This window comes from Myotis myotis, unplaced genomic scaffold (assembly GCF_014108235.1).
Source record: "Myotis myotis isolate mMyoMyo1 unplaced genomic scaffold, mMyoMyo1.p scaffold_m19_p_4, whole genome shotgun sequence".
Classification (NCBI taxonomy): Eukaryota; Metazoa; Chordata; class Mammalia; order Chiroptera; family Vespertilionidae; genus Myotis; species Myotis myotis.
This window is the reverse complement of record NW_023416346.1, coordinates 117,462,959-117,478,343: the sequence shown is the minus strand read 5'-3', so window position 1 is coordinate 117,478,343 and position 15,385 is coordinate 117,462,959. Positions and strand designations below refer to the sequence as shown.

General features: G+C 40.8%; 1 protein-coding gene across 3 annotated transcripts in view; it reads left to right on the top strand.

Annotated features, from left to right (window-relative positions):
- PDK3 (pyruvate dehydrogenase kinase 3) overlaps nucleotides 1–15,050 on the top strand; it is a 67,992-nt gene extending 52,942 nt beyond the window's left edge. For 2 of the 3 annotated variants that reach the window (XM_036304697.1, XM_036304700.1), the window contains exons 7-12: nucleotides 4,726–4,802; nucleotides 6,327–6,428; nucleotides 6,841–6,951; nucleotides 10,510–10,623; nucleotides 11,903–12,042; nucleotides 14,835–15,050. In XM_036304697.1, coding sequence (XP_036160590.1) covers nucleotides 4,726–4,802; nucleotides 6,327–6,428; nucleotides 6,841–6,951; nucleotides 10,510–10,623; nucleotides 11,903–12,042; nucleotides 14,835–14,865 — 575 coding nt within the window. In that variant the 3' untranslated portion in view covers nucleotides 14,866–15,050. The remainder of the gene's footprint in view (nucleotides 1–4,725; nucleotides 4,803–6,326; nucleotides 6,429–6,840; nucleotides 6,952–10,509; nucleotides 10,624–11,902; nucleotides 12,043–14,834) is intronic. The other variant, XM_036304698.1, reaches the window with a different exon arrangement.
- The last annotated feature ends 335 nt before the right edge of the window (nucleotides 15,051–15,385 follow it).

The window sequence follows — 15,385 nt, the reverse complement described above, 5'->3', positions numbered from 1 at the left end:
CCAGGTACATGCCCTTGACCGGAATCGAACCCAGTACCCTTCAGTCCGCAGGCCGACGCTCTATCCACTGAGCCAAACCGGTTTCGGCTAAATTCTTTTTTCTTTTTGGTGTTCTGATTGTATGTTTTCTCCTTCCTTATCTTCCAAATCTCTGATTTGAATATCTGCTTCATCTACTTCACTGTTGATTCCCTGTAATGTATTCTTCATTTCTGTTTATTTTTTATGTTTTCTAGTTTCCTATCTCTTTATTGAAGTTCTAATTTCACCTACTCTTCCCCTAAGTTAATTGAGCATCCTTCTAACCAGTGTTTTTAACTCTACATCTAGTAGATTGTTTGTTTCCTTTTTCTGGAGTTTTGTTTTTTCTGGGTTTTTTTCTTCATCTTGGAATGTTTCTTTGCCTCCGCATTTTGGCAGCATCCCTGTGTTTGTTTCTGTGTATTAGGTAAAGCTGCTTTGTCTCCTGGAATTGGCAGAGTGGCCTTGTATAGTAGGTGTCCTGTAGGGTCCAGTGGTTCAGCCTCCCCAGTCACCCAAGCAGGGCACTTCAGGTGTACCCCATGTGGAGGCTGTGTGCACCCTCCTGTTGTAGTTGAGCCTTGATTGCTGTTGGCTCTTCAATGGGAAGCACTTACCCCAGGCCAGTTGGCTGCAAAGACTGGTTGCGACCACTGTGGAGGATCAGCTGTGCTGGGTCCATCCCACAGAGCAGTACTTAGTTCCAAGGGGCTCCTCAGTCACTTGGCTGGGCAGGACATAGCCAAGTAGAGTTAGTTGGGGCTGAATGTCCCTCAGAACTTCAGGTAGCCACTCTGTGAAAAGAACGTAAGATCTGAGGAAATGTCATCAACCCATCCATTTTCAAAAAGATACTTCTGAATGCACAGGAAAATATTTTCAGACAATTCTCCTATAGGGTTCACCTTCTCCATTTCGAGCCTCCAGTGTCATTAGACAGAGACCATAATTGAACTTGGCCACAGCAGAAGAGATGAGATCTTCTTGGAATCACAGAAGCTGGCGTCTCCCAATGGGAGCCAGTCTGTTCTGAGCATCTGTCTCTGGCTCAGCGTTGTTGGTCTGAGCCCAGTTTTTCCATACTTCAAGCCCTTCTTCTGGCTTTGGAGAATTTGGAAGCAGAAGTTCTGGGGAAGGCTGTGGTGCCCACTGAGTCTGCCTTGTGAGTGAGTCACTGTGGAGGCGGTTGGGTGGTGCTTCGATGTGGTCTGAAGCTGTCCGCTGAGTGTACTGGCTCTGCATTTTGCTAATGATTAGTGAACATCTTTTCATGGGTATGTCCTCTTTGGAGAAGTGTTTATTTGGGTCCTCTGCTCATTTTTTAATTGGATGGGGGTTTTTGTGTGTGTTGAGTTATATGAGTTCTTTATAAATTTTGGATATTAACCCTTTTCCCTTGAATGCATTTTTTTTTCTTTGTAGCTTCCATTATTTTTTCATTCTTATAGGAAAATTGTCTGAAAATAAAAAATTGCATATCTTATGTAGAGTTCTCTTGGTACTTAATAGATGTTGTTTTAATGAATGATATTTGGAGCAATGACTGTGCAAAAGAGAGACTTCATTAAGTCTCGAGCATGAAAAACCTGGACAGTTTTTTCCATTGACTTTTTAAAATGTACCTTTAGATGGAACATTCATATCCCATTTGTGTCTTATTTTAAAAAGTCAGCAAATGTTTATTAAGAGCCCATTACATAAAAGCTCCTGGATCCGGGATTAAAAAAGAGTCATGGACAAAACATTTGGCATGGCTTTAAAGGGAAGGACAGACATGTAAACTGTATTGCCCCCAAAGAAAAGTCCAAGTCATTGAGCAAGTCTTCAGAAGGCTCCTAGAGAGTGTTGATTGAACTAAAACACACACAATAAAACTATGAAAGGTATTTTAATTTTCCTGAGATTTCGAGTGAAAAAGGTTGAATTCAGAAGGCTGTTTATATAGCTAGTCATGCCTTTTAGTCCAAACAAACATTTAGTGTACTCCAAACAAAAACAGCAAAGCAACCAGGAGGTTCATCAGTGGCCCACTGATATCACCTCTTGCCATAGGGCTGTGGTCGGCAAACTGCGGCTTGCAAGCCACATGCGGCTCTTTGTCCCCTTGAGTGTGGCTCTTTCTAAGCCTTAGGAGTACCCTAATTAAGTTAATAGCAATGTACCTACCTATATAGTTTTAAGTTTAAAAAATTTGGCTCTCAAAAGAAATTTCAATCGTACTGTTGATATTTGACTCTGTTGACTAATGAGTTTGCCGACCACTGCCATAGGGTAACCAGAGGGAAATATGTCGAGCAGAAGAAGCCACAAAGGAGGCAGCAGAAGAGATGGTACCTGTTGCCAGAGGTTATCCTGGAGGGACTCCAGGAGCAGAGCCAGGAGGTGCAAAGGACTGAAATGGGAAGTGAAAGGGTAGGGGTTAGTTGGAAGCTGGTGTAAGTTAGAGCTACCTCAAATGATTAATCCAGTCCCTCATTCTTCAACAAGAATATTACAACCAAGGTGTATCAGGCCTCAGGTGAAAACCAGCAGTGTGAATGAAAATGTGACTGGCATTTAAACTTAGCAGCTGCACTGTCGGGCCCCCCTTTCCAAATTCTGAGAGAAAATGATTTTGAATGAAGAATTCTGTACCCAGCCAAACTTTCAATCAAGTGAATCAGAGGACTAAGGATTGAGAAATGTACCTCCCTTGCACACCTTTTTGAGGTAGGTTATCTGACGGTCTTGATGGTGTGTTTACTAGGGATAGAAAAAGTAGCGAAAACATTCTAGAACTTCAATCAAAAACGATTTGAGGATGATTGCTATGCAGCATGTTTGGAAAGCAGTTGATTCTAATTTGAAAAGTCCTTAAGAATGGAGTAGGTACCATGCAGTAGAATAAAAAGCTGGAAGATTTTAGTGATATGGAGAGGAAAGCATAAGTTTCTTGTGCAGTTACCCAAGAGGAAAAGTAGTTAGAAGTTCTGGGAGATATGTAAGCCTGTATCAGAAAGACATGGTCCAAATATTCGGCGACTTAAAAAGGGTAGTCTGATTTTAAGCAGTTGGAGGACGATAAAGAGAATCCATTTCACCTTAAGACTGAGAACATTCTTCTTCAAGTGATGCATGGATCATGTCATGGGACTCACAGGGAAGGAAATGTTATCCTGGTACATTGTTGTGGGTGCTCTGCAGTGATCGGTCTAGAATCTATGGGCAAAGTACAGAAGAATTCACTGGCTGCCTCTGGGTGCAGTCTGGGGGGTTAGATAGGAAAGGGTGGAGGGACTTGTTTTCTTTTTAACAAATTTTAAAATCATTTATATATATTAATGTAGTAATTTAAAAAATAAGAGATCAACCGAAGGACTTGTATGCATGCATATAAGCATAACCAATGGACATAAGACACTGGGGGGTAGGGGAGGCTAGGGGACTGTCAAGGGCGGGGGGAAGAAATAACAAAAAAATAACTGATTATCAAAGGGTTCAGGATTTAGAATCACAAAAGCTCTTGGTTCAGGTGTCCAGTATTAGTGCCTCTTCTGTTCTGGTGGGCAAGTCATGTAGCCTCTGCAAAGCCTGTGTCTTCACCCATAATAATGCCACCCACCCTATGAGGCACACAGTATTATCACAAGGATTCAATTGGATAATGTACGTTCAAGCTCTTTGTAATCTAAGAACCAGACGAATGTTCTCTCTACTTTATGCTGTTAATTATGTACTTTGTTAGAGGAAGTAGTTAGGTTGAAATTATAACATGGGTGGGTATGTCTGTGGTCCTACTTAAGAAAGTTCCCATAGTTTCAGTCTCTTAAGTGATTTCAGGTCACGAGGACTACATTTTCTAGCATCTACTCAGTAGCTCACACTATTCTTAGTGCTTGATATGGAATTAGGCATTTCTTAGATTTCCCCAGAAAATCACTGATGCAAGGAGAAAGGACTGTAGATCTCCAGGGGGCTGTTAGCTCCTAGTAGAAAAGTCATGTGAACCTTACATTCTACTCTATAATATGCCTTGTTTGTCATAATTTAACATTGCTCTTTAGTCCAATTCACCAAAAAGATGTGCCCCTTTTCCTCTGTGGCTTCACACTCCCCCTGCTGACCACTGGGGTCAGTGGTAGGGGTGGGTGTCTCCCAATTTGAAAAACACTGAATGAGCCCTGGCCGGTGTGGCTCAGTTGGTTGAGCATCCTCCCGTGCACCGACAGGTCACCTGTTCAATTCCTGGTCAGGACACATGCCTGGGTTTCAGGCTCGATTCCCAGTAGGGGGCGTGCAGGAGGCAGCCAATGAATGATTCTCACCATTGATGTTTCTCTCTCCTTTCCTCACTCTGAAATCAATAAAAACATTTTTTAAAAAGAAAAAAAAACCCAGAGTGATATTTGGGGTGGCCTTATGTAATGCTTAGAACATTATGATGTAGGTGATAATATTCCAATATTACTCAGCTAAGTTCCAAAGCATTTGAATAATTTGCCCAGGGTCACATAGCTGGTAAGTAAAGGAACTGGATGCCTCCCCCCAAAAAAAAAATTTTGTTGGACTTCAAAAGCATTTGCTCAGCCCTGCCTTTAGAGGTGGAAACCTAAATTAGCCTTTTGTAGAGTTCCTTTTTATGTACTCAGAAAATAGAATGCAAACATTTTTTACTTTCTTCTAGTTTGGGTCCTTATTCATTGACGATTTTGTCTCTGTTTTCAGCCAAAGCTCCAGGCAAACCTATTCAGGTAGTTTATGTGCCCTCACATCTGTTTCACATGCTATTTGAGTTGTTCAAGGTAAGTGGAATTTAACAACATGGGAAGAAGTCTTCGTTTTAAATTACTTTGATTCAGGGCATAATGGATTCATTACATTAGCATAAGAAAAAGGTTTTGCATACCATTTAAAAAATTCTATTTCTGATATCCTGTGGGTTTTATAATTTGTACACTGTGAGCTGAAAAATTGCTGTGTACAATGTAGTCTTCGTGAATATTAGTATATATTGATTTTGAAGCTTAATTGTACTTTAGTGATTTGATGTAAAATCCATACTGTTTTTTCTTCAGTTAGGAGATTAGAGATGCTTTTTAGTTTCCAAACCTGGCAAGGTTTTATTGATGGTACACAGATCAACATAAAAACAATTTTACACATATTTACGCCTCTGAACATTAACTGTGCTGGTGCATTAGTCGTTGTTCTAGTCCTGAGAGCTACCGTAACCCTTTTACATATTCGAGTCAATTCAGAAAATCTGACAGAGGCAGAGGAGAAAGATATGGAAGGATCAAACCAAAAAAGACCCTCCCCCCAAAAAAGAGTCTTTAGAATCTCTCTGGCTTAAGCTGCTGCTTTTGTTAACCAGTAGCTAATGGCATTTACAGTAGCAGAATTACAGGCACAAGGCTTTGGAGCTAAAATTTCATTTCTGCCACTATGTGCGAAACCCTAAATTGAACACCTGAAAATCACTTATGCTGATTTGCTTCCCCAAAACGATGCTGTTATTAATGCAACACTCAAAGGTGGAGATGGGCATTCAGTTGTGAACTTTCTCCTCAACAGCTGTGGCTTCTTTTTAACTGGCGTCTTCCACTTTTTTTTTTTCAACCAAATGATTCATTCTGTGGGAAGCAGGTTTTCCACCTGCTTTTGAGGAAAGGCACTCTGAAACCACAGGCTGATAAGTAGATTTCAGGTTCACCAGTGAGCCTCTGCGGCCTTGTGCCACACGATGAAAACATTCCTCTTGGTTGAAAGTCGAATGGCTTGAATACCCTAAAGCCAAACTAAAAGAAAAAAGGGAGGAAAACCCTAGCCAGTTTGGCTCAGTGGATAGAGCGTCGGCCTGTGGACTGAAGGGTCCTGGGTTTGATTCTGGTCAAGGGCACGTACCTGGGTTGCAGGCATGATCCCTGGCCCTGGTTGGGGCTCATGCAGAAGGCAGCCAATTGATGTGTCTCTCTCACATCGATGTTTCTCTCTGTCTCTTCTCCCTTCCACTCTCTCTAAATATCAATGGAAAAATACCCTCAGGTGAGGATTAACAAAAAAAAGGGCGGGGGGAAGAATTGATGTGTAGTATGGTAGATGGGACTTAAACTAGATGAAAAACAAAGCACCAGGGAGTGTTTCCATGATCTGAACCCACATTGAGCTAAGTTCTTTAGAGGGAAAAAATGTCATATAAATGCAACCAATATTCACTCCCCCCCCCCCCACACACAAAAAAAATAGTGCATAAGTAAGCTCGTGTGAGTTTCTTTTTTAAAATTGTGGTTTGTGAGGGTTGTAAAGAAAAGGGCTTATTATTTCAGAACTCAATGAGAGCAACAGTTGAACTCTATGAAGACAGAAAAGAGGCCTACCCAGCGGTTAAAACCCTTGTCACTCTGGGTAAAGAAGACTTGTCCGTTAAGGTAACTGCTTTGTTTGTACATACACTTTAATTGTCAGTTCATGTCATAGTATCTAGACATTGTGGAATCAGAGGGAAGGGAAGAAGACTGACATTTGCTGAATGTCGGTATTCATCAAGCTCTATGTTAGATCTTTGACTTAAGTTACCTCGTTTAAACTTTATTAGCAGCCTGTGTTTCAGGGAGCTAAACAGGGTCTCAAACCCAAGCCCGTGGGATCCCATGACACTTTCCTACCTCCTTTGTTTTACACTGTTCATATTTCATTGGGGGCTCAAAGCCCTTGTACACTTGAGAGTAACCTCATAAGGGCTTTATTTAAAAAACTTGTTGTCTCCTATTAAGTCTGGAATGACTCCTCCCTCCCCCCCCTTTACCACCACCTCCTCCTCTTCTTTCTCCTCCATTACAGATCAGCGACCTAGGTGGTGGCGTCCCCCTTCGAAAAATAGATCGTCTTTTTAACTACATGTATTCCACTGCTCCTAGACCGAGCCTGGAGCCTTCAAGAGCTGCCCCTCTGGTAAGCATCTTAAACTGCTGCTTAAGGAAAGGCCGTTAACATGGGCAGGGACTCCCACGGCTGGGCATAAGCCTCATTGAATTGGAATGCTCCCTGTGTGGGCCTGGCTTGGAGGAGGGAGAATTTTATGCCACTGCTGCTTTCTTTGTGAAGCCTTTGGACTGAGATTTCTTCTCTGATTTGTCTGAGACACACTCAGAGCTCCATGCCTTACTCCCAAATACAGAGAAAAGGCATTTCTTGTGGTTACAGGTGCTCCAGGAGCACCATTTACTACCTGGAGCTACCCCTGGAGGGGATGGAAGTCCAATTGCGGGTGAGCAAAGGAACAGTGCAGCATGCGTGGCTGTAGTGTGGTCCTGGCACTTTTGTGTGCATACCATAGAGGCCAAATCACTCCGGGCCCTTGAACTTCCCCACCAAATTTGTTTATATAATTAAAATGTCAAAATTAGGAACACTACATTTTTTATATTACGTAGCACAAGCAGGAAACATATAGGTGGCGTATGCATTTTCAGAGCCCTTTCTGTCTCACTCTGGAAATAACCTTCAGCCCTATTAAGGCAGTGAGAACAGTCTGGTTACCATGGCAGCATTGAGATCCTGGTAGGGCCACACTTTCTTCCCCTGCTGAGTGTTTCTAATTGACAAACAACAATTGAACCCTTTGTCATTAAACACAGCAACATCTATCAGTCTGCAAAATGGTTCAGGGTATAAATTAAGCTTCATTTTCAAGTTCTACCTGACTGGTAAGCACGTAAGATTATATTTTATTTGCATGAATAAAATCTTACATTTTGCATTGTTTATTCAAGACAGAGTTTATTAACTCAGCATGTTGAAAACAGAGAGGGAGTCACTTACATTGGATTCAAGAAAATTCATGAAAAATCAATTTTGAAAGGCATTGCCTTGACCAGGCTCCTGGTACCTACTTAAATAAATGTCAAAAGGTGGGGGTGCAGGGTGGGGGTGGGGTGGGGGGAGAAACACCCGCTACGAGCAAATCTAGAGCCTTCCCCAGTTATTTAAAAGGAACTTGAGTTGTCTATTCCAGGTCTCAAAATACCATCCTGGGGATAGCTGTTATGTCATAGTTATTTGTTAATGAAACTGAACGCCTGAAGCAAGAGACCTTAAAAAATGCGCGTGCACCATCCCATTTTGTAGATGAGAGAATAAGCTTAGTACCTCGCCCAAGGTCATTGAGCTCATCACAGCACTGGCTCTGTCTGTGTTCTTTCCAGTGTACCATATGGCCTCTCCTTGTGAAGAAATGCTTCTACTAACATCCCTCCCAGTTAGTAAACAGTCCTCAGCTTTAAAGTGTGGCCCTGGCCGATGTGGCTTAGTTGGGCGGACACCGAAAGGTTGCTGGTTCAATTCTCCGTCAGGGCACATGCCTGGGCTGCAGGCTTGATCCCCGGGAAGGGGCATGCAGGAGGCAGCTGATTGACTGTCTCTCTCTTTCTCTCTCTCCTTCTCCCTCCTTCCCTCTCCTTTCCTCTCTCTAAAAATCAATACAAATATTAAAACAAATAAAGTGGGCATGCGGATGTGTACTACTAGAGAACCTAGTGTCCTCACCCAACACGTTACTGTGTTCCAGCTCTGTGCTGTGACACATGCATTTGTTTTTCAGAAATGCCCTCCGAGCCAGCTCCTATTGACCTTTTGACACCCTGGAAAAGCTTCCCTGCACCTCACCAAATCTGAGTTACAGGCCCCTCCTCTGTGTTCCACAGGACTCTGGTCTTGCTTGCCTCCTCACATCAGGCCTGTGTTGGCCCTAGGCATTGTCGGCTGGTCCCTGGCACACCTGAGAGTAGGGTCTGGGCTTTGCTGGAATGGATGAAGCTGTTTTCCTGGCCTCTTGCTGGCGTACACTGGCTTCTTGACTGTGGTGATCTCAGTAACCATTGTGGCTGTTTTGTCTTCACTACTGGCCACACTCTGTCAGTCTTAATGCCCTTAAAAGACGGAGTACACGCCTCTGTCATATCCAGCCCTTTGAGTTAGGCCCTCCCCTGAGGAAAAAATCTAGGGAAGATGGTAGAAATCCATGTAACATAGTAGAATTGCTCTTCTGTAGTAGCCATAATAGCAATTTCCATGCGTTTAGTTTTATTATGTCTGACGAGTTGTTTTTTTTTATTACTACATTTTCCGATGAGAAGACATTCTCACGGAGGTGCAGTAAATTGCTCAGAGTTGCCTGGCTGGTGTGGTTCAGTGGTTGAGCAACAAACTATGAACCAGGAGGTCATGGTTCAGTTCCCGGTCAAGGCACATGCCTGGGTTGTGGGCTCAATCCCCAGTAGGGGGCGTGCAGGAGGCAGCTGAGCAATGATTCTCTCTCATCACTGATGTTTCTCTCTCTCTCTTCCTCTCCCCTTTTCTCTGAAATCAATAAAAATATATTGGGAGCCCCAGCTGGTTTGGCTCAGTGGATAGAGCGTCGGCCTGTGGACTGAAGGGTCCCAGGTTCGATTCCGGCCAAGGGCATGTACCTTGGTTGCGGGCACATCCCCAGTAGGGGGTGGGCAGGAGGCAGCTGATCAATGCTTCTCTCTCATTGATGTTTCTGACTCTCTATCCCTCTCCCTTCCTCTCTGTAAAAAATCAATAAAATATATTTAAAAAAATAGAATGATAGAAATTAAAAATATATATATTGGGAAAAAATTGCTCAGAGTTGCACAAAAAGCAAGTTTCCATTTAAGTGTATCTGAGCCTAAAGCCCATTCACTGATCCCACCAACTCCTTTGTTAACCTTAGCAATGGATTTAATCAGAGGGACTGAAGCTTTCCCTCTACCCCAGCTTCAGTCTCAGTTGTTTTTATTGTTGTTAATACCTAAGGCCTTCCCCCCACCCCCAACAACCTATTACTGACAGTCAGAGTTCTACGATATAGAGATATAGGTGGGTACTGGAATTCTTGTCTTTAAAAATACTAGTATAACACATTTGTAATACCTTAACTAATAATAATAATAAAAAAAAAGAATCATTTCATTGGTTGAGTGGAGACTTGAAATAAAAAAAAAAAAATACTAGTGTATGCACTACCATATATCCAAATCTTGTAGTATTCTTATAACCTCAGGAAGTAGTCACTCAGGAAATTTTCTTTTCAATGTGTTAGCCTTGGTGCTGGTAGATTTGCACTGCTGTGCTATTCAATTTATTTCTTTGCTTCAGAGGGCAAGGGAATCTGATAATGAAACTTTGAAATGATGTGGTTTCGTTTTGTTGCCAGTTCAAATCCCACTCAATTGGGATTTGCTTTAAAAATGTGCTTTCAAGTGCTAAGAAAGCACTAGTCAAAAATTGCAGTATTCCTATTATTTTCTAAACCTACGAGAAGTGCTTTTGTAGAGTGAAAATTGTTTGCCATAGGCGAGCATATACAGCATTGTAGAGGTTGAATCAATTGGTTTTTTTTCTTTAAGTCTGAATCAAGAATTTATTTTAATCTTGAATGATCCTCATACTAAACGTGATGGCGTGTGTGCCTGTCTCACGGAATTCATTTTCTTTCCCCTGTAGGCTGGATTTGGTTATGGCTTGCCAATTTCTCGTCTGTATGCTAGATATTTCCAAGGAGATCTAAAACTGTATTCTATGGAAGGAGTGGGTACGGATGCTGTAATTTATTTGAAGGTAATGCATTTTTTTTCCTGTTAGTATGAAGGCATCTACGCTTTAAAACTGTAAGTTCTAATAACTACTAGATAATAGACCATAGCATCTATTATCTCTTATATTCAGCCTCAGATTTACTTAAGTTTTATGTGAAAACCATGTTATGCCTCACCCTTGACTGTACAGTCAGATATAGCAAAATATGAAATATGGAGCTATAAAGAGTAAAATGATTGACTTTTAAAACCTTAATTCAAAGTTGTGATTTTCAAAAGATTGCATATCCATTGAAAGGATTCATCTAGCAGGAGACAGATTATCATAAACTGGAATCTTTTGGTCTGTTGCTTTAAAAACTTGCTGGCTTTCCCAAAGCCCCAATAACTCAGTTATCATAATATATTCATTTAAAAAGGCTGATCTAATAACAGAGTTCTCTGTGACACAGATTTTCTCACTCATTGATACTGTTATACTTTTCTTGACTTCTAAACTCTAGAATATTTGAAGTATTTTTTGAATAGGTTATATAAGTACATATTACAGAATTTTAATTCTACAAAAGGGAGAACTAAGTCTCTCCCACCACCGGCCCAAAATCACCCTATTCTGTTCCCAGCGGTAACCAAAGGTACCAGTTTCTTGTGGATCCTTCTAGAAAAATTTAATTTTTTTTCACACAAATGATTATTTCAGCACTTTGCTGTATATTTTTTTACTTTCCAGTATGTATTGGAGATCTTTTCCTATCAGTTCATATAGAACTGGCTCCTTTTTAACGGCCACATAGTGTGCTATATGTTATAAAATATAACATACATGTAATGTATTATACCGTAACTTCACTAGTATTTGGAGTGTTTATCTTAGATGCCAGTGCATTTGAATGTGTGATATTTGATAACACTTTATGGCTTTATGTTTGTAAATCTAGTATATATGGAATTTTATTTCTTTCTGAGCCCTTTGGGAGAATGGTTGCCCAGTGAACAGTAGTGCTTGGCCTAAGACGGTATAGTCCAAAGTATCTCAAAGCAGTATTAACTAGATTCAAATGCTTTTTGTTGTGGTCATGTGTACGTCAGTACTAGCTTTGAATGAGTGAATATTTTTATTCCTTTAAAAAAGCTTTCATTTCATCCTCCCAGTCTAAGTAATCTACTAAAATAGTATAGTTTTAATATAATTCAAAAAATATATATTAAGGTTTCTAATGTTTTAAATATAAAATTTGAATTCGTATTTCATGTGAGACAAATGGCACTGTGGCCCTTCGGTGTATGTTTTTTTCCATTAGGCTCTTTCAAGTGAATCATTCGAGAGGCTTCCAGTATTCAATAAGTCAGCATGGCGTCATTACAAGACCACACCTGAAGCGGATGATTGGAGCAATCCCAGCAGAGAGCCCAGAGACGCTTCTAAATACAAGGCACAACAGTAATAAATTACTTCGCTTTCTATCCTAGAATATCTGATTTTCCCTACAGTGTGCCAGCCTGTCAATTGATACTTTCAGCCAACTCTTCTTTGTGGTTTTATCACTGGGAAAGCAAAGTGAGCCCTGGCCAGTGTGGCTCTGTTGGGCGTCGTCCCATGCACCAAGAGGTCCCTGGTTCCATTCCCAGAATACATTCCCTGCTTTCTAGCTCCATCTCCACTAGGGGGCGTTCAGGAGGCAGCCGATCAATGTTTCACACTTCAATGTTTTTCTCTCTCCCTTTCCCTTTCTTTCTCTAAAATCAATAAAAACATATTGGGGGGGTGGGGAAAGCAAAGTTATCCTTAAAAAATATTGAAGCAACTTTCTCACCCTAGACAGGAAAGAGGACAAGAATTGGGTAACCAGAATAGCCATTCAAATAGAGGCCTTGTTGTCCCAGGAGTCCTTGCACTGTGGAGATCTTAACAGCAGTGAGCGGAGTTTATCATGCCATGAATTATATTTGAAAAGTAATTGAGTTGGCAGTTTATCATCATCCACAGGGCTTGACAGAAAAAAAAAGCTAGAGAAATACTGTGAGTTCAAACTGAAAAAAAACCAAGAAGTTAAAATTATCAATCAAGATAAATAAAATGCGGTATATCCACACAATGGAATATTATTAGTCACCCTTTAAAATGAATGAGGTTCTGGCACATGCTACAATATGGATGAACCTGAAATCATTACACTAAGTACAATAAGCCAGACCCAAAAGGACAAATACCATATCATTCCACTTATATGAGGTACCTAGTGTAGTCAGATTCATAGATATGAAAATTAGGATGGTGGTTGCCAAGGGCAGGGGGAATAGGGAGCTATTGCTTAATGGGGAGAGAGCTTCAGTTGGGGAAGATGAGAAAGTTCTGGAGATCAGTTGCACAACAATGTGAATGCACTTAACACTACTGAACTGGACATTTAAAAATGACCGATCATATTGAGATTTTTTATGCAAATTTAACATTGCAATTTTCCTCCTTATCTATGATAATAAAAGCGTAATATGCTAATTAGACCAGACTTACTTCCAGACAAAGCTGGGCCTGCAAGGGAAGCCCGGGTCCTGGGTGCCAGAGGGAAGCCGGTGCTGGCAGCCAGGGGAAGGAAAGCCTATGCTTGCAGGAACTTCCTGCACTGGGCCTCTAGTTATATTTTAATTGCATATATCTCTTCTTACCCTGAAAACCTTGTCTTAACATAATGCAGCAGAAAGCTATTTGTCTGCAAATATAGTTTATATAGCTTTGTCATTTTGTACCATTATCATAGCATTGGTCTTTTTTTAAAAAATATATATTTTATTGATTTTTCACAGAAAGGAAAGGAGAGGGATAGAGAGTTAGAAACATCGATGAGAGAGAAACATCGATCAGCTGCCTCCTGCACACCTCCTACTGGGGAGGTGCCTGCAACCAAGGTACATGCCCTTGACCGGAATCGAACCTGGGACCTTTCAGTCCACAGACCGACGCTCTATCCACTGAGCCAAACCGGTTAGGGCAGCATTGGTCTTTTTGATGAAGGATATAGAGGGTATCTACACTGATGTATTTTTTTTTTCCTATGGAGTCTTGTGATGGACCTCTGAGCAATATTGTGGGACTGGTCACTTACCTCAAATGATAAAATTTAGAGGAGTTTGGTTTGTGCAAGTGAGTGCAAGCACATAGGTGGTTATGCCTATGTATACACACATAGGCATACACCACCACCACCATCACCACCACTACTGGCCAAGATTAAGCTACATCACCTTAATACACCTGGATCAATTTCCTTTGATTCCCTTCTCAGTCTGTATGTAAGCCAGGTAGTGTGTTGGGCATCAGTGTGACCAATTAATTCAAACTATTGCTCTGATGGGGGAGTTGTTGAGTAGTATAGAAGCAGTCTTTTAAAATAACATCCATTTGAATTGTAAAGAGATGGCTTTAGTTGACTATTGTTTTAAAGGCAGTTTTAAAGCTAAACAGTTTAGAGGTTGTATACTAATTCAGATGTGCTTAATTAGCCCTGGCTGGTTTGGCTCAGTGGGTAGAGCATCGGTGTGCAGGAGGCAGCTGATTGATGTTTCTCTCTCATCGATGTTTCTGACTCTCTATCCCGCTCCCTTCCTCTCTGTAAAAAATCAATAAAATATATTTTTTAAAAAGATGTGCTTAATTAGTATACAACACTGTTCAGCACTATAATTTCTAATATAGTGTTAGACAAACATATTTTAGCAAAAGACAATTTTTAAAATGCTAAAATGGTTAGCCTGACAATTTAAATTGTTAAATCATACAAGTAGGATAATCTTGGGGAAGTATTCACTAGGTGAATGAGAAATTCTAAGAAAACTTATTCTCTAACCAGGCTTTTAACAGTTTTATTTATATAATTCATATACCATAAAATTCACCCTTTTAAAGCATACAATTCGGTGATATTTAGTATATTCACAGAGTTGTGTGGCCCTCACCACTCCCTGATTTTAGAAAATTTTCATCTCCCCCAAAAGAAACCCTGTACTTGCTAGCAGTCATTCCTCATTTCTACTCAGGTTTTTAACTGAGAGTAAAGTATATATACGTAATTAAATGGTAATTCTTTTTTCTGTAGTAACGATAGAGAATAATTCTGAGATAAGGCAAATATTTTTTAATTATCACTCTAATTAAACACTGAGTAAGTCTTGGTTAAAATAGAGAAGGTTATACTCATAAACTCACTATGGATTTTCTCGTTATTTTCTTTGTAGAGACAAGATCAAGACTAATAGAACTTTCTAGAGAACTGAATGCTCTGGTCCTCTCTGTGAAGAAAGATCATCTTCCGCAAGTCAACCTCTGAGCTCCTTTCCTCTACCAACTCTGAGTGTGACACCATAGTTACTCCAGTACTGGACCTTTCCCAGAGAAACTTCCATGTAGCTACTTCAGATCTTCCAACTAGCGTAGTAAATTGAGTACCTTTATAGTATGTTGTGATTTGGTTGGTGCCTGTCATAAGAGAGCACAGAGCCTCGTGAGCGCTCTCGTGAACTCATACCTCTCTCCTCATTATCATAGAGTCAAATGTCTACAGTGTCCCCAGGGTTCTAAGCTCCCTCCTCATCCCAGATACAGATCTCTACTGTTGTACTTTGTGACCAAATACCATGTTTGTCCCAAACCACTGACTAAGGCCTGGGGAATTGAAGACATTAGCTGAGCGATAATTCAATCCCAGGGCCCTTCTCACATGCATCACTCCTCGCTCTCTGATGGAGAGTTTTGCCTTCTGCCATCTGATCGTATTCTCATTGTGAGG